A 20,255-nucleotide genomic window follows, 5' to 3' on the forward strand; every position below is an offset into this window, starting at 1 on the left:
TGCACACGCTGTTGATGAAAAGGTCAAATATCATATTTTTCAATGTATTTATGATGAAAAAATAATCTAAATACATTGATAGCTTTCATTGTAGGAACATTTAGGAATAGTTAAGTGATAAAACAAGAATTATCCTGTTTATAATAAAAACAAAAACAAATGAATAGTAGTGATTATAGTGATGTGTAGATAAACAGGATGCACTGAGACAATCGCAGGATGCACATTTGTTCACTGATCTTTAACTTTTAGATACTGTGTGTACTTAACTTAAGTATCTTGGCACACTTTTCTGGCAGGATGACATACAGTAGGCGGCCCTCTTTGTGGGGAAAAAGGACAGCAATGTGGAGCAATCTATGTAAAAAAGAGGAGGGCAAGGAGAGCAGTCTGTGTGAGAAAGGGGGATGCGCGGAGGGCAGTCTGTGTGAGAAAGGGGGACGCGCGGAGGGCAGTCTGTGTGAGAAAGGGGGACGCGTGGAGAGCAGCCTGTGAGAGAAAGGCGGAAGCGTGGAGAGCAGCCTGTGTGAGAAAGGGGGAAGCGTGGAGAGCAGCCTGTGTGAGAAAGGGGGAAGCGTGGAGAGCAGCCTGTGTGAGAAAGGGGGAAGCGTGGAGAGCAGCCTGTGTGAGAAAGGGGGGAGCGTGGAGAGCAGCCTGTGTGAGAAAGGGGGGAGCGTGGAGAGCAGCCTGTGTGAGAAAGGGGGAAGCGTGGAGAGCAGCCTGTGTGAGAAAGGGGGAAGCGTGGAGAGCAGCCTGTGTGAGAAAGGGGGGAGCGTGGAGAGCAGCCTGTGTGAGAAAGGGGGGAGCGTGGAGAGCAGCCTGTGTGAGAAAGGGGGAAGCGTGGAGAGCAGCCTGTGTGAGAAAGGCGGAAGCGTGGAGAGCAGCCTGTGTGAGAAAGGCGGAAGCGTGGAGAGCAGCCTGTGTGAGAAAGGGGGAAGCGTGGAGAGCAGTCTGTGTGAGAAAGGCGGAAGCGTGGAGAGCAGTCTGTGTGAGAAAGGCGGAAGCGTGGAGAGCAGTCTGTGTGAGAAAGGCGGAAGCGTGGAGAGCAGCCTGTGTGAGAAAGGGGGGAGCGTGGAGAGCAGTCTGTGTGAGAAAGGGGGACACGTGGAGAGCAGTCTGTGTGAGAAAGGGGGGAGTGTGGAGAGCAGTCTGTGTGAGAAAGGGGGACACGTGGAGAGCAGTCTGTGTGAGAGAGAGTCAAAGCTTAGGTCAGACAGCTCACGATCCTCCAATAATTACGTTGCACGGGAAGGGGCAATCCCCATCAAACAATTCAGAAATTAATCCCAGCAAATGTGTTGATTTTTCAATCCATGATATTCTTTTATTCCATGTAATGAGATGTAATTACAGGACGCGTTTTGGCCCGTCCAGCATGTGTGAGAAAGGGGGAAGCATGGAGAGCAGCCTGTGTGAGAAAGGCGGAAGCGTGGAGAGCAGCCTGTGTGAGAAAGGCGGAAGCGTGGAGAGCAGCCTGTGTGAGAAAGGCGGAAGCGTGGAGAGCAGCCTGTGTGAGAAAGGCGGAAGCGTGGAGAGCAGCCTGTGTGAGAAAGGGGGAAGCGTGGAGAGCAGCCTGTGTGAGAAAGGGGGAAGTGTGGAGAGCAGCCTGTGTGAGAAAGGGGGAAGCGTGGAGAGCAGCCTGTGTGAGAAAGGGGGAAGCGTGGAGAGCAGCCTGTGTGAGAAAGGGGGAAGCGTGGAGAGCAGCCTGTGTGAGAAAGGGGGAAGCGTGGAGAGCAGTCTGTGTGAGAAAGGCGGAAGCGTGGAGAGCAGCCTGTGTGAGAAGGGGGGAGCGTGGAGAGCAGTCTGTGTGAGAAAGGGGGGAGTGTGGAGAGCAGTCTGTGTGAGAAAGGGGGACACGTGGAGAGCAGCCTGTGTGAGAAAGGGGGACACGTGGAGAGCAGTCTGTGTGAGAAAGGGGGGAGTGTGGAGAGCAGTCTGTGTGAGAAAGGGGGACACGTGGAGAGCAGTCTGTGTGAGAAAGGCGGAAGCGTGGAGAGTAGCCTGTGTGAGAAAGGGGGGAGCGTGAAGAGCAGTCTGTGTGAGAAAGGCGGAAGCGTGGAGAGCAGCCTGTGTGAGAAAGGGGGGAGCGTGGAGAGCAGTCTGTGTGAGAAAGGGGGACACGTGGAGAGCAGTCTGTGTGAGAAAGGGGGGAGTGTGGAGAGCAGTCTGTGTGAGAAAGGGGGACACGTGGAGAGCAGCCTGTGTGAGAAAGGGGGACACGTGGAGAGCAGCCTGTGTGAGAAAGGGGGGAGTGTGGAGAGCAGTCTGTGTGAGAAAGGGGGACACGTGGAGAGCAGTCTGTGTGAGAGAGAGTCAAAGCTTAGGTCAGACAGCTCACGATCCTCCAATAATTACGTTGCACGGGAAGGGGCAATCCCCATCAAACAATTCAGAAATTAATCCCAGCAAATGTGTTGAATTTTCAATCCATGATATTCTTTTATTCCATGTAATGAGATGTAATTACAGGACGCGTTTTGGCCCGTCCAGCATGTGTGAGAAAGGGGGAAGCATGGAGAGCAGTCTGTGTCAGAGTGCAGCAAGGGGGAGCAGGCCAGGGGATTACCCAGAAAAGACTTGGCATTAGAATATTAGAATATGTCTTATCTGGCAATAAGAAACACTTCACCTGAGAGGTAAACAGCAATGACCATTACATAATATAGGGATTTCAGCTCTATAGAACTGGGGATATCACAGTCATCCTTATTGTAAGTATAACTGTGGTCAGAATTTATTTTGGGGTGTGGTCTATGGTCTGAATTTAATTGTGTTGCTATAGAGGCTGGGGATGAGCTGCAGAATAGAGGGGACAAATACATGGTCATCAGCCGACGTTGTCATATCGGTCTGGGCCAGATGGAGGAGACCTGGATTTAACTGTATTGTAGAACTAGGATCTACCTCTATATGGTCACTTTATGGCCGTATCACACAATACATTCCCACAGTCCCTGTTTATATAACTATGAGCATGCCTACAATTATGATGCTAATCGAATGGCTCTGCCTTCATTGCCTCAGACCCTTTAGCCCAAGTACTTTTTCTGGGGACTACACACCTGATAGTCTCTCCACATAACCTCTCCTCATGTGCTAGCAGACACACACACTGAATGTTGTTGGCTCCGTACTGCATTAACACAGGCATTACCATGTCCCAATGCTTCCTGGAGCATTGGTCAGCAGCTTTCCCCCTCCTCTGTCCCTCCATGTTGGTAAACCCTGGTAAGCACAGTGGTTATAGGGGTAGGATGGGGTATTCTAGGGTAGGATGAGAGCCACATAAAATGTTGAAAAAACCATGGCTCTTGAGTCAGTGCATATTTTATTAATCCTTCCAGCAACACACATCATGAAGTACAGTCACAGTGCTGCGTCCTGTTACCAGTGAGTGCAAGGAGGGGGGACATTACGGGAGGAAGTTTGGAAAGTTACTATGGGCACTTTAGTGAGATTACTGGGTGCAGTTTGGAAAGATAATATGGGCACTATAGGGAGATTACTGGGGGCACATTACTGTGGGCACTATGAGGACATTACTGGGGGCAGTAAAGGGAAATTACTGGGGGCATAAACATTATCGGGGACAGTTGGAGGATATGACTGGGCATTATAGAGACATTACTGGGAGCAGTGGGGGAATATTACTGGGGGGCACTGTGGGGACATTATTATTACTAGAGACACAATAGGGGGCATTAATATTACTAGGGCATAATAGAAGGTATGATTATTACTCGGGCACCACAGGAGTTATTTTTATTATTGGGATCACTAAGGGTGTATTTATAAAAAATTGTAATGGGGGTCACTCAATATAAGGCAAACACACGGTGATTGGTATCCATATAAATTCTTTATATATTGTATATAGGCTTCAAAATATGCAAATAAAACAATTTACATATAAAACATTTCATAAAAATTGAATGAGTAAAATATACACTTAAAACGCCGCACTAATGAACTTTAGCTCTGTGATTCAATGTATGGAGTCTCTCAAGAGCTATTTTCTAATGGCCCTGATTCATGTCCAGGGACTATAACTGTTAGCAGGTAGGTACAGATTCAATATCAATGTTCCAAAGATGGCAATGATAGTAAGAACACTGGATTTCACAGTTTTGTTGAAATGTACTTTACCACTCCTGCAGTAGATCCACATAAACGTCCGATTTTCAACAGAATGTACTGCTGTAAGCTGTAAGGACCTGTAGATAGGCTCTGTGTATGAAGTTCCCCACGCCGTTAGTAGCGGTGCAGCTTGGTATTGCCGCTCTGACCTTCCAGGACCTAGGTGGCGTCCCACGTGGTTTACTGGGCGGTCACGTGATCTGTATTTCCAGGCGGGGTTTTCAAACTTCTTTAACGCGAATTCATGTAGATATGCGTTTGTAGAGTCTTTTCTTTAGTCGTCCCTCACTGTCATTCACCAGACGCGTTTCGTGGTAAAAGGGACCCCTTCCTCAGTGGTTTGACAGTGGAGGTGTAGTGTCCAGTTTTTTATAGTGTCCATAATTGACAAATGTGGGTTGGAACATGGGCTGGACCATTGATTGAACCAGTGAGGGACATCTTTAAAACCAGGAGCGGATCTTTTCTTAAAGCAGGTTTACATTCATCGTATTCCAATATAGGATCAGGTCTACATTCATTATGTTCTAATACAAAGTCCTTAATATTGGTAAAATTTATCAATCAATTGTATATTTAATGCGGTATAACATTTTTAATACATACATAAAACTTAATAGATGTAAAATACATAAAATCCGGAAAAAACGCATGTGCGGTTTTCATGCGTTTTCGATGCGTTTTTTGCGGAATGAGGTAAAAATGGGTCACAATTAAACAATGGATACATTGATAAGTATAAAAAATAATAATAATGATAAAATACAATTAATAATATGTTGTACATATACAGACGTGGACAAAATTGTTGGTACCCTTTGGTCAATGAAAGAAAAAGTCACAATGGTCACAGAAATAACTTTAATCTGACAAAAGTAATAATAAATTAAAATTCTATAAATGTTAACCAATGAAAGTCAGACATTGTTTTTCAACCATGCTTCAACAGAATTATGTAAAAAAATAAACTCATGAAACAGGCATGGACAAAAATGATGGTACCCCTAGAAAACACAGAACATAATGTGACCAAAGGGACATGTTAATTCAAGGTGTGTCCACTAATTAGCATCACAGGTGTCTACAACCTTGTAATCAGCCATTGGGCCTATATATATGGCTCCAGGTAATCACTGTGTTGTTTGGTGATATGGTGTGTACCACACTCGACATGGACCAGAGGAAGCAAAGGAAAGAGCTGTCTCAAGAGATCAGAAAGAAAATTATAGACAAGCATGTTAAAGGTAAAGGCTATAAGACCATCTCCAAGCAACTAGATGTTCCTGTGAGTACAGTTGCACATATTATTCATAAGTTTAAGATCCATGGGACTGTAGCCAACCTCCCTGGACGTGGCCGCAGGAGGAAAATTGATGACAAATCTAAGAGACGGATAATCCGAATGGTAACAAAAGAGCCTAGAAAGACTTCTAAAGAGATTCAAGGTGAACTTCATGCTCAAGGAACATCAGTGTCAGATCGCACCATCCGTCGTTGTTTGAGCCAAAGTGGACTACATGGGAGACGACCAAGGAGGACACCATTGTTGAAAACGAATCATAAAAAAGCAAGACTGGAATATGCCAAACTACATGTTGACAAGCCACAAAGCTTCTGGGAGAATGTCCTGTGGACAGATGAGACAAAAATCGAAGTTTTTGCCAAGGCACATCAGCTGTATGTTCACAGACGAAAAAATGAAGCATATCAAGAAAAGAACACTGTCCCTACTGTGAAACATGGAGGAGGCTCTGTTATGTTCTGGGGCTGCTTTGCTGCGTCTGGCACAGGGTGTCTTGAATCTGTGCAGGGTACAATGAAATCTCAAGACTATCAAGGAATTCTAGAGAGAAATGTACTAGCCAGTGTCAGAAAGCTTGGTCTCAGTCGCAGGTCATGGGTCTTGCAACAGGACAATGACCCAAAACACACCGCTAAAAACACCCAAGAATGGCTAAGAGGAAAAAATTGGACTATTCTAAAGTGGCCTTCTATGAGCCCTGACCTCAATCCTATTGAGCATCTTTGGAAGGAGCTGAAACATGCAGTCTGGAAAAGGCACCCTTCAAACCGGACACAACTGGAGCAGTTTGCTCATGAGGAGTGGGCCAAAATACCTGCTGAGAGGTGCAGATGTCTCATTGACAGTTACAGGAAGCGTTTGATTGCAGTGATTGCCTCAAAAGGTTGCGCAACAAAATATTAAGTTAGGGGTACCATCATTTTTGTCCATGCCTGTTTCATGAGTTTATTTTTTTACATAATTCTGTTGAAGCATGGTTGAAAAACAATGTCTGACTTTCATTGGTTAACATTTATAGAATTTTAATTTATTATTACTTTTGTCAGATTAAAGTTATTTCTGTGACCATTGTGACTTTTTCTTTCATTGACCAAAGGGTACCAACAATTTTGTCCACGTCTGTATATACTTTCATATACTGAAGGAGTGACTGTCATAAACGTTATACATATTACATCTTAATACTAGAAGAAGTATAGCTGTAGGGTGTCAGATTTCCTCCGTTTTAATAACTGGTTTGAATATGCGGATATGCAGATATAGATGTAGATGTAGAAGAGGACGCTTGAGCTGGCGGGAGAGAGAGATCTGGGTGTTGATAAACAACCTGACACAGATGTCACTGTCCCACCAGATCATGCGCCCCACTTATAAGAATGCAAATAATTCCAAATCTGCATTCAAACCTTTAGGTAATAGGGTATTGAACTCAAAAATCCTCTTAGACTCCATCCTGGACATCTGGAGGATGTGATTGCCTCCTCTCCATGCATATTTAACTTTTTCTAATGCCATATATTTTAAACTGGATGGGTCACTATCATGACAATCTTTATAATGTTTCGATAATGAGTGCAATTCGTACCCCTTCTTGATGTTCGCGACGTGTTCTGATACCCTCTTTTTTAATGTGTGTTTTGTCCTGCCAATATATTGTTTATGGCACGGACATTCTATTAAATAGATAACGCTATTTGAATCACATGTCAATCCTTCCTTAATATCCATAGAAAATGTATTCTGCGTTGACTGGGCTTTAGTAGTTTTTTTAGGGAAATTTGTAATTTTACAGTTGGAGCATCGTCCACATCTATGAAAACCACTGAATGACAACCAATTTTGTTTTTCTCCTATATTGCAGTTTTTCTTTTTTACTGATGGGGCAACTTTGAGGCCCAGGTTGGGAACCCTGGTATATGTTATTTGCGGTGTAGTATTTAGTAGGGGGCCAACTATCTTATCCCCAAGCAGATGGTGCCAGTGTTTTTTTATGACTCTCTCCATGCCTTTGTATTGTGCATTGAAGGGTAAGATGATTCTCAATATGTCATCTGTTGTTTCCATCTGCCTGGGGACAAAAAAGTCTTCCCTTTTCATTGTTCTAACCTCCTCCAAAGATCCCTCCAATAAATGGATAGGGTATTGTTTCTCCATAAATTGTTGTTTCAGATTCTCTGCTTCCATCTCAAATTGTAATTCCTGAGTGCAGTTACGCTTTATCCTTCTAAATTGACTTTTCGGTACATTCGTCAACCATCTAGGTAGATGGCAGCTTGTGTACAATATGTAACTATTTTTAGTAACTGACTTTTGATATGTGTTACATATAAGTTTGTTATCTTGTACTGTAATATTTAAATCTAGGAATTGTATATTTGTCGTACTTATAGTGGAAGTGAACTTGAGATTCCAATCATTTTCATTTATTTCTTCCAGAAATGACGATAATGTTGTAGTTGTATCCTGCCATATAAATATTATGTCGTCTATGTACCTCCGCCATAGTATGTCCGTGCCATAAACAATATATTGGCAGGACAAAACGCACATTAAAAAAGAGGGTATCAGAACACGTCGCGAACATCAAGAAGGGGTACGAATTGCACTCATTATCGAAACATTATAAAGATTGTCATGATAGTGACCCATCCAGTTTAAAATATATGGCATTAGAAAAAGTTAAATATGCATGGACTAGGGGGGAGGGAGGGGAGGGTTTTTTCTAAATGCAACCAAAAGATGAACTGACTATATTTATATTTATCTACATTTGGTTGGGTCACTAAGAATTGAGGGGTTGTAAAAAATTTTGCTGTTAATGCTTTGTAATTTTCCCAATAAATTTTTTTGTTAAAAAAAAAAAAAAAAAAAATATATGCATGGAGAGGAGGCAATCACATCCTCCAGATGTCCAGGATGGAGTCTAAGAGGATTTTTGAGTTCAATACCCTATTACCTAAAGGTTTGAATGCAGATTTGGAATTATTTGCATTCTTATAAGTGGGGCGCATGATCTGGTGGGACAGTGACATCTGTGTCAGGTTGTTTATCAACACCCAGATCTCTCTCTCCCGCCAGCTCAAGCGTCCTCTTCTACATCTACATCTATATCTGCATATCCGCATATTCAAACCAGTTATTAAAACGGAGGAAATCTGACACCCTACAGCTATACTTCTTCTAGTATTAAGATGTAATATGTATAACGTTTATGACAGTCACTCCTTCAGTATATGAAAGTATATATATGTACAACATATTATTAATTGTATTTTATCATTATTATTATTTTTTATACTTATCAATGTATCCATTGTTTAATTGTGATCCATTTTTACCTCATTCCGCAAAAAACGCATCGAAAACGCATGAAAACCGCACATGCGTTTTTTCCGGATTTTATGTATTTTACATCTATTAAGTTTTATGTATGTATTAAAAATGTTATACCGCATTAAATATACAATTGATTGATAAATTTTACCAATATTAAGGACTTTGTATTAGAACATAATGAATGTAGACCTGATCCTATATTGGAATACGATGAATGTAAACCTGCTTTAAGAAAAGATCCGCTCCTGGTTTTAAAGATGTCCCTCACTGGTTCAATCAATGGTCCAGCCCATGTTCCAACCCACATTTGTCAATTATGGACACTATAAAAAACTGGACACTACACCTCCACTGTCAAACCACTGAGGAAGGGGTCCCTTTTACCCCGAAACGCGTCTGGTGAATGACAGTGAGGGACGACTAAAGAAAAGACTCTACAAACGCATATCTACATGAATTCGCGTTAAAGAAGTTTGAAAACCCCGCCTGGAAATACAGATCACGTGACCGCCCAGTAAACCACGTGGGACGCCACCTAGGTCCTGGAAGGTCAGAGCGGCAATACCAAGCTGCACCGCTACTAACGGCGTGGGGAACTTCATACACAGAGCCTATCTACAGGTCCTTACAGCTTACAGCAGTACATTCTGTTGAAAATCGGACGTTTATGTGGATCTACTGCAGGAGTGGTAAAGTACATTTCAACAAAACTGTGAAATCCAGTGTTCTTACTATCATTGCCATCTTTGGAACATTGATATTGAATCTGTACCTACCTGCTAACAGTTATAGTCCCTGGACATGAATCAGGGCCATTAGAAAATAGCTCTTGAGAGACTCCATACATTGAATCACAGAGCTAAAGTTCATTAGTGCGGCGTTTTAAGTGTATATTTTACTCATTCAATTTTTATGAAATGTTTTATATGTAAATTGTTTTATTTGCATATTTTGAAGCCTATATACAATATATAAAGAATTTATATGGATACCAATCACCGTGTGTTTGCCTTATATTGAGTGACCCCCATTACAATTTTTTATCCACATTTTTCTCCAGCATTTGGGAGTGCTGTGGGGTTGTGCACCATTCCAGAAGTGGAACAGTGAGAGAGCCACCATTTCTTTTCTAAGGGTGTATTTATAATACTGGGGCACTATGGAGTCATTATTATTACTGGGGCACTATATGGGCATTATTATCACTGGGGAATATAGCTGGCACTATACTATTCCCTAATTATGGAAGGCATTACTATTAGTGAAGGCGCTTTCAGGGTCTCGGGGGCATTATTAATACTGATAGCCCAACTGGGGCATTGCTATTGCTGGGACCACTATAAGGAGGTATTTTAAATACTAGTACACTGTAGGGGGCATTACAGGGGGCCTTATAACTGCAGGGGCACTATAGGGATGCATTAGACACTATAACTACTGGGGACACTAGAAAAGGGGGATAAATACTACTTGAGGTACCACAGACGTCCTTACTAATACTATAGAGAGCCTTATTACCGATGGGTGCACTATGGTGGTCGTTATTATGGGGCACAATATGGAGGGCACTATCACTAACAGCGACACTCTTAGGGAGCGGTATCATTATTGGGGGCATTTTAGGGGGCACGATGAGAAATAATTATTGCTATTGGTAGGACTTTTATATGACTATGGACGGACTTACCTGTATGGCAATATAATTTTTGCGGTATAATATTTGGGGAGCACGGCAGGCACAGTACTGGGGGCATCAGCAGGATAACATTGTTGGGGCAGCAGGGTGGGAGGATGAAGATAATAGAAAAATGAGGAACCTAAGATGTCTGGTTGGTAAACTCTGTAGAGACAAGATGCTGCTGAAAGAAGTCGTCATGGGCCAAAGGGAGAAGATGAGGAAATAAAAATGCTACATCAGAGGAGACGTCGCCTGGAGGCACTGGATGTAATAGGTATGTGGTGCTGTATTTGATAGTGTCCATGCAGCAAGTAAAATATAATGTATGTTTAGTGCTAGGGGGTGTGTGTGTGGGGGGGGGGGGGGGGGGGCGGATACTTTGAGAATATGGTACATATGCATTGGGGCTTGGGCCCCAGATCTTTTGAGACCCTAGTAACGCCCCTGATGCAAAGGATGGATCAGATGAGCAAGTCATCAAATTTCAGACCTTCTAAATAGTTCCTATCGAGTTCCTTTTTCATAATAACACTATTTGTCTTTGTATTTCCTAGTGGATGGATGATTTGCAATAGTCACCTGTCCTTTCTCCTCCTGTTGCTTTAACTCTTTGAGAAGCTGTTCCACTCTTGACACGCTGTCTCCAATGTTTGTAAAGGAAGCCTGAGCATCCATCAGGGAATCCAGTGTAAGCTTCAGCTGTGGAGAAAAGACAGACGATGCTCATTATATCTCATACACCTTCTTTTAATATTAAGTTCCAATATTCCAGAACACTGGCACACTAAAATTATACACACATCATTAATGCCAATAATTTTCTTGACTATATAACAATGGTGGATTATAATAATGGCGGTATGGAGTCCGAGGTTCCTGATGGGCCCACAGCCACCCAAACATTTCTGAATCACGGCAGAAACCGCAACAAAACTTCCTTCTGCAATGATTCCTGTCCCCAATGTAAAGAGCATTGTGGTTTTATAGCAAAAAACTTATTTGAACAACTTTCTCCAGGACCTGCTAAAGGACCTTCAGATATTCACATGACCTCTGGAAGTCCTTAAATTTTTTTTTTCATCCTAGACATATCACTAGGATATACTACCATTGGCGGATAGGCGCTGGTCCCACCTCTGGGACCTGCACAGAGAACAGAGCCCTGAAAGTGGTGAAGGGTGTACTGCGCATGCGCAGCCGCCCTCCATTCATTTGTATGGGGCCGCCGAAAATAGCCAAGCACTGGCTCGGCTATTTCCATCAGCCCCATAGAAATGAATGGGAGAAGTGGCCACGCAAGTGCGGTGCGCTACTGTGGGGAGATCGCTTGGTGGTGGCCAGACCCGAGGAAACCTGGGTTCTTCAGCCACCATTTTCCCAGCTCTGTTTTCCATATAGGTGCGGGTCACAGAGGTGGGACCCATACCCATCAGACAATGGGGACATATCCTAGCAATATGTCCCTATTGTCTCGGATGGAAATCCCTCTTCAAGCTACAAGACAGAACAGCAAAGAGACAGAGGAGGAGCTGTTAGGTAAAAAAAAAAAAAAAAGGGGGTCTGGTATCTGTTATTAGCGGGTCTAGGGTATGAATTTTTTTTGGGCTGTTCTGTCTTGGGTCAGTATTTACGGGGGTCTGGGATCTGAATTTATTTAGGAGGTCTGGGGTTTGCATCTGTTTAGAGGTCTAACATGACTCTGGTTGGGGGTCTATTTTTGTGAAGGTGGGATCTGGTCTGGGAAATTCAAGGGTGCATATGCTGCAGATTTTCAGCTATGGAATAATTGGTAAAACATTTGTAGCTTTTTACAGAAGCCTGAAAGTGGCTGAAATTTGAAGAACTCTCCACACTGCATAAAAGATCTGTTCAGAAATTGGAATCCACAGTATTTCAACTTATGCTGTGAATCTGCCCTGCCGATTTCACCCTTTGCAATTCACAATTTGAAATCTAAGGCAAATACAAATTTAAAATGGATTTGTTGTGGGTACTGCTGCTGATGTGTGGCTAAATCCACAGTGTAAAAGTACACCAAAGGTGGTGTTGGTTACAGTCACAGCATAGCAGTTAAAACCAAAAAGTTCCACCATTTTCCAGTTTAAGAGTAGCTGTCACCACAAAATGCAGTGCAATCTGCAGGCCGCAGGTTATAGAGCAGGAGGAGCTGAGCAGAGTGATATATAGTTTTGTGGGAAAAGGATCTATAAAACATTATTTATTCATTTATATCTCTGCTCTTTCTATTGTTCACTAGTGTTGGGCCTAAATATTCGAATCACGAATATTTAGAATATAGTGATATATATTCGTAATTTCAAATATTCTAGATTTTTTTCCATCAGTAACCTCCCTTCTTGCTTGTGGGCCAATGAGAAGGCTGCAATGTCTTTGTCTTAGCTTAGCAACATCCCTAGCAACCAATAGGAAGGCTGCCTTCCCCTTACTATATAATAACCTCCCCGAAAGTCAATTTTCTGTAGGTTTTTAAAGTTCTGAGAGAGAGACAGCAGTGACATTGCTGTGCTCTGTGCTTTCCACACTACATTAGATAGATAGTTAGATAACATATATATAATACAGATAGTGGGAGATAGTCAGTGTAGGTTATATTCTGATATAGTGTAGGTTCCAGTGCAGGGTGTTAGGTAGTGTGATAGGTTCTGCTGTTCATACATACATGCAGACCTGCTAAAATGTGAAGTTTCACGTATTGCGCCAAAATATTCACAACATTAGTGCCGATTTGCACAATCGCGAATATATTGGAGCACTCTATCTGCATATAAAGCCATTTTTAATCGTCTGATGTGCCAACCATTTTCTCCAGTCTCGGGATACTTCTAGCAGCTTGGAAAATGTAGTATAAGTGACCCACGCCTGTATTTTGCGCGCATTACGCAAATATTACATTGCCGATTTTTCAAAATCAAGAAAATAATCTCGAATTTGTGAAAATATGATGAATAGTTGCCCAAATATTTGTGAACTATCACGAATTTGAATATAGCCCCTGTCGCTCGATACTATTGTTCACGTGGAAGGTGTTATCAGTGATTGATAGCAGTGTGTGTAAGTGTCTATACAGGGATAGCTGTCAGTAACTGATAACACCATCCCTGGGGACAATTAAGCCAGAAAAATCTGAGCTATAAATGTATAAATTACAAGCTTTGCTGAATCTTTTTCCACAAACCCATATATCAGTCTGCTCAGCTGCTCTTTAACATGTTGCTTCCTGATCAGACATTATCTTTCGCCACAAAACTACAAGTCTCCGGATCCGGCCTTGCGGCAAGTATTCAGGATTTTTGGCCGGAGCAAAAAGCGCAGCATGCTGCGATATTTTCTCCGGCCAAAAAACGTTCCGGTCCGGAACTGAAGACATCCTTATGCATCCTGAACGGATTTCTCTCCATTCAGAATGCATGGGGATAATCCTGATCAGGATTCTTCCAGCATAGAGCCCCGACGACAGAACTCTATGCCGGAACAGAAGAACGCAAGTGTGAAAGAGCCCTTAAAATAACCAAATGGGTATATCAGATGCTGTTTTGATAACAGCGTCTAATATACCTGCTACCTGCTCCTCTGGTGGTCCCTTTTGCTTGGATCGACCACCAGAGGACACAGGCAGCTCTGAGTGTAGCACCAAGCACCACACACACACACACATTACACCCCCCCTGTCACTTATTAACCCCTGATCACCCCATATAGACTCCCTGATCACCCCCCTGTCATTGATCACCCCCCTGTAAGGGTCCCTTATCACCGCCAGTTTCTTAGCTACTTGTTAGGTAGTTAGCACCCAGCCCACCGCACCGCAGTCACTGATTAGTCGCTGATTAGCGTCATCGCTGTCGCTAATAAGCACTAGTATTATATAGTATCTGTAAGTGATCAAGACTGATCGCAATCAGATCTATATCAGTACATTAGGGTCACCTTAGGCTCTACAAAAAATGCAGTGTTTGTCCGATCAGACCTGATCTTGTGCGCGCACTTGCGTTCAGTCCGCCCCACCGCAGTGACAGAATTTTTTTTTTCTGATCACTGCAAAAACACTGTAAAATCGCTGCGGCGCTATAAAGATCACTTTTGAGCTTTCTGGATCTTTATTAGCGATCGCAGCTTTACTTCGCAAGCACTCCCTTTTACTAGGCAAGTGTGCTCTTTTTCCTGGGTAGTCTCAGAGGAATACCCCCTAAATTTAGTTAGCTCAAAATGTCAAAAAAGGGGTATTCTGCTGAAGAGGCCTACAGGATTCTGGCCCTGATGGATGAAAGCTTTGGGGACGCCTCACCCGCTGAATCCAGTGGTTCAGAATATGAACCTGTAGACAGCAGTGGCACGCTAAACGCTAGTGAAGATGACGAGGTTGAGGTCCCTGCTATGGTCAGGCGTACCCGATCCCATGTCAGTGTTCTGCATACCCCGCGTGATGAGCCTCATTTGCAGAAGAGTGGTGCTAGCGTTGATCTTTTTTATGGTACAGCATACACCAGCAGTGCACCACATCCTGGACCTTCTACCAGCACTACCGTATTCCCTGGTGAAGTGGCGAGCACCAGAAGGGCAGTTCAAGCTGGTACGGTGGCACGTGCAGTAACTCCCCCATCGCAGCCACCACGTTCACAGGCCCGTAGAGCCCTAAGTCTCCCAAAGGTGCTGGCAAACCCAAATTGGCAATCCCCTGCTGCCGTCGCACCCGTATTGCCCCCTTTCACCGCCCAGTCTGGAGTTCACGTGGAGACAGCTCATTTAGGATCAGCCCTTGAGTTTTTTTAGCTGTTCTTCACCACAGATCTCTGACTTTGTTGTGGCAGAAACCAACCGCTACGCCACACAGTATACAATCGCCAATCTGGAAAGCTTCTATGCCGAGCCTTTCCGGTGGAAACCAGTCACAGTTTCCGAATTTAAAATATTTTTGGGCCTTATCCTCAGCATGGGTCTAACTAAAAAAAATGTATTGCGGTCCTATTGGTCTAAAGACCCAATACATTACATGCCCATGTTCTCTGCTGCTATGTCCAGGGCACGTTTTGAGGTCATCATGCGCTTTATGCATTTCACTGACAATAAAACCTGTCATCCAAGAGGCCACCCTGCTTATGACCGACTCCAGAAATTCGGCCCCTCATAGACCATTTGTCATCCAGGTTTGCAGATGTGTATACCCCCAATCAGAACATCTGCCTAGACGAGTCCCTTGTACATTTTACCGGGCGCCTTGGCATCAAACAGTACATCCCCAGCAAGCACGCCTGGTATGGGGTCAAACTGTATAAGCTCTGTGAAAGGGCCACAGGCTATACATATCGTTTTAGGGTCTATGAGGGAAAAGACTCAAAACTGGAGCCGGTCGGATGCCCTGACTACCTGGGGAGCAGTGTCAAGATTGTCTGGGACTTGGTGTCACCATTACTCCACAAGGGGTACCACTTATACGTGGACAATTTTTACACAAGCTTGGCCCTCTTTCGGCACTTACATAAAGTCGGAATTCAATGCTGTGGCATCGCGCGACCTAGTCGCCGGGGCTTCCCCCAACGGCTCGTTAATACCCGACTTGCACGGGGGGAGAGGGCTTCCTTGTGTGACCAAGAACTGCTTGCGGTGAAGTGGAGGGACAAGAGGGACATTTACCTTCTGTCCACCATTCACGCAGACACGACTGTACAAATTGAAAGGGCAACTGGAGTCATTGAGAAACCCCTCTCTGTCCACGACTATAACCTTCACATGGGAGGGGTGGACTTGAATGACCAGATTTTGGCTCCCTATTTAGTGTCCCGCCGCACCAGACGCTGGTCTAAGAAGGTGTCTGTTTATTTAATTCAATTGGCTGTGTATAATAGTTTTGTTCTCTACAGTAAGGCTGGGAGAACGGGATCCTTCCTAAAATTCCAGGAAGAGATCATTTCGGAACTCCTGTATCCAGGAGGGTCCGTGCCCCAAGTCCCTGATGTAGTTAGCCGGCTACATCACAGACACTTCCCGAGTGTCTATCCTGGTACCCCAACTCACCGTTCCCCAAGAAAAAGATGTCGTGTTTGTAGCAGGGCTGGAATAAGGCGTGACACCACCGTTTTTTGTCCTGACTGTCCTGACCAGCCTGCCCTATGCATAGGGGAGTGTTTCCGCAAGTACCACACACAGGTACACTATTAGTGTAGGGCACACAGGGGTCTTAGGGCCCTTTCACACAGAGCTGCTACAAACCTCTCCTTTCACCTGTGACAAAGTGCATAATGTACTTTGCCACATCTCTGGGCGATTTGCGCTTTGCACATTGTCCCATGGGGAAGGAGAGGTTTGTCCTATAAAGGTAAAGAATCACAGGTAAGCAAAAAAGTTAATGTTCTGTTTCAAATGTTATATAAAGTTTATAAAAGTTGATGTTAATAAATTTATTGCGTTGCTGCCTGTTTTTTTTTTGTTTGTTTTTTAAGCTTCTAGGTGGACCAAGCGATCAACCAGCTGCAGCACTGATGTGCATTCTGACAGAAGCATTGCACTGCTGTCAGATTACACAAAGTCGGTGTATGCGGCGCTGCAAGATGAGATTTCTCCTCTGCAGTAAAAAAAGATACGTTTGCTGAGGCTTATGAGCTGAGGCTTATGAGCTGTTCATATGCTTTAGCAAACACTTTGTATAAAAAAAAAATAAAATTCTGGCAATGATTTATTCATCCACATCGATTGATGTGAATGGAGAAATCAGGTTTGCCAGGGCATACGAGCTGAAGTGGGTTTGGATGTTGGGCGGAGCTCCTATGTCCTGGCAGACTACTTTCCCCTCTTTTCTTTTTTGCACATTTTTTGGCAGAGATTTTTTCATCCACATTGATCGATGCGAATGAAGAAATCTGTGCCATTCATTTTTTCTTTCAGCCCAGAGGCTAAGCGGAAAAAAACGAATCTCATTACCCGTATGCTCAATATAAGGAGAATAGCAGAAACTCCTAATGCTGGCCATACATGTAATGATTGTGGAGACCCTCAAATGCCAGGGCAGTACAAACACACCACAAATGACCCCATTTTGGAAAGAAGTCACCCCAAGGTATTCGCTGAGGGGCGTATTGAGTCCATGAAAGATTAAACTTTTTGTCACAAGTTAGCGGAAAGGGAGACTTTGTGAGAAAAAAAAAGAAATAAATCAATTTCTGCTAACTTGTGCCAAAAAAAAATCTTCTATGAACTCGCCATGCCCCTCACGGAATACCTTGGAGTGTCTTCTTTCCAAAATGGGGTCACATGTGGGGTATTTATACTGCCCAGACATTTTAGGGGCCCTAAAGCGCGAGAAGAAGTCTGGAATCTAAATGTCTAAAAATGCCCACCCAACTTTGTATAAAAAAATTGAAAAAGTTGTCATTAACAGAGATATTTCTCACACACAGGATGGGTATGTGTGAAAAGACACCCCAAAACACATTGCCCTACCTCCCCTGAGTACGGCGATACCACATGTGGTATCAAAGGGGCAAAGGGGCCCAAATTCCAATGAGTACCTTCATTGGAATTTGGGCCCCTTTGATACCACATGTGGTATCGCCGTACTCAGGGGAGGTAGGGCAATGTGTTTTGGGGTGTCTTTTCACAATACCCATCCTGTGTGTGAGAAATATCTCTGTTAATGACAACTTTTTCAATTTTTTTATACAAAGTTGTAAATTTACAGAGATATTTCTCTTACCCAGCATGGGTATATGTAAAAATACACCCCAAAACACATTGCCCTACTTCTCCTGAGTACAGCGATACCACATGAGTGACACTTTTTTGCAGCCAAGATGCGCAAAGGGGCCTATATTCCAATGAGTACCTTTAGGATTTCACAGGGCATTTTTACGCATTTGGACTCCAAACTACTTCTCACGCTTTAGGGCCCCTAAAATGCCAGGGCAGTATAAATACCCCACAAGTGACCCCATTTTAGAAAGAAGACACCCCAAGGTATTCTGTGAGGGGTATGGTGAGTTCATGTAAAATTTTATTTTTTGTCACAAGTTAGTGGAATATGATAAATAAATCAATTTCCGCTAACTTGTGCCAAAAAAAAAAAAATCTTCTATGAACTTGCCATGCCCCTCACGGAATACCTTGGGGTGTCTTCTTTCCAAAATGGGGTCACTTGTGGGGCATTTATACTGCCCTGGTATTTTAGGGGCCCTAAAGCGTGAGAAGTAGTTTGGAATCCAAATGCGTAAAAATGCCCTGTGAAATCCTAAAGGTACTCATTGGAATTTGGGCCCCTTTGCGCACTTAGGCTGCAAAAAAGTGTCACACATGTGGTATCGCCATACTCAGAAGAAGTAGGGCAATGTGTTTTGGGGTGTATTTTTACATATACCCATACTGTGTGTGAGAAAATGACAACTTAAATGACAACTTAAAAAAAAAATCATACAAAGTTGTCATACTAATTTACAGAGATATTTCTCTCACCCAGCATGGGTATATGTAAAAATACACCCCAAAACAACTTGCCCTACTTCTTCTGAGTATGGAGATACCACATGTGTGACACTTTTTTGCAGCTTAGATGCACAAAGGGGCCGAAAGTCCAACGAGTACCATTAGGCTTTACAGGGTTGCTCACAATTTAGCCCCGTCCAAAATGCCAGAACAGTAAACACACCCCACAAATGACCCCATTTCGGAAAGTAGACACCCCAAGGTATTCACTGAGGGGCATAGTGAGTCCGTGGGAGATTTATTTATTTTTTTGCCAGAAGTTAGCAGAAATGGAAACTTTATTTTTTTCCCCCCGAAAGTGTCATTTTCCGCTAACTTGTAAAAAGAAAAAAAAAAAAAATCATACATGAACTCACCATGCCCCTCCGCGAATACTTTGGGGTGTCTTCTTTCTAAAATGGGGTCATTTGGGGGGTATTTATACTATCCTGGCATTCTAGCACCTCAAGAAACATGACAGGTGCTCAGAAAGTCAGAGCTGCTTCAAAATGCAGAAAGTCACATTTTTGTACCATAGTTTGTAAACGCTATAACTTTTGTGCAAACCAATAAATATACACTTATTGGATTTTTTTTTTTATCAAAGACATGTAGCACAATAAATTCTGACAAACTTGTATAGAAATGTAATTATATTTGAACAATTTTACCAAGGTTAAAAATACACTTTTATTGAGAAAATTGCAGTCTTTTTGGATTAATATCAGAAAAACGAAAAATCTCTGCAGCAATCAAATACCACCAAAAGAAAGCTGTATTTGTGAGAAGAAAAAGAGGTAAAATTCATTTGGGTGCCAAGTTGCATGACCGAGCAATAAACCGTTAAAGTTGTGAAGTGCCGATTTGTAAAAAAGGGTCTGGTCACTAGGGGGGTATAAACCTGTGGTCCTTAAGTGGTTAATAAATCTTTTTCAACCTTTGGAATCAAAATAATAATGGCCTCCTCCATAGACTCGGGCAACTTCTTGAATCTCTTGGCCTCAGGCATGGCCTTAATTAATTCTGAAAGAAGTTCCTGACTAAACTCTTTATAAACCTCAAATGAATAATAAACCTACCTAAATTCAAGGTGCTCACCAATTCATCCAATCGCATATCCTCATCCAGCTGATTTTTCTGATCTTCAGCAAGTTTCTTAAAGGGAATACCATCAAGATATTGACACAAATCCAAAGATTTTTGACCTATGCAAGTCCTGGTAATATTCCCAAAAAACCCTATTAATCTGTTCCGGAGTTCGGACTATGTCCTCTACTGTTCTGTAATACACCTTACAAGTTTGCCTACCCTTTCACCCTCAGCAAAAAACCT

At 43.0% G+C, this 20,255-nt stretch overlaps 1 protein-coding gene across 1 annotated transcript in view; it reads right to left on the bottom strand.

Moving 5' to 3' along the window:
• The window catches only part of MCF2L2 (MCF.2 cell line derived transforming sequence-like 2), a 508,793-nt gene that overhangs the window by 307,158 nt on the left and 181,380 nt on the right, over window positions 1-20,255 (bottom strand). Inside the window, exon 10 of the mRNA XM_044288562.1 lies at window positions 11,034-11,153. Coding sequence (XP_044144497.1) covers window positions 11,034-11,153 — 120 coding nt within the window. The remainder of the gene's footprint in view (window positions 1-11,033; window positions 11,154-20,255) is intronic.

This window comes from Bufo gargarizans, chromosome 4 (genome assembly GCF_014858855.1).
Source record: "Bufo gargarizans isolate SCDJY-AF-19 chromosome 4, ASM1485885v1, whole genome shotgun sequence".
Lineage (NCBI taxonomy): Eukaryota > Metazoa > Chordata > Amphibia > Anura > Bufonidae > Bufo > Bufo gargarizans.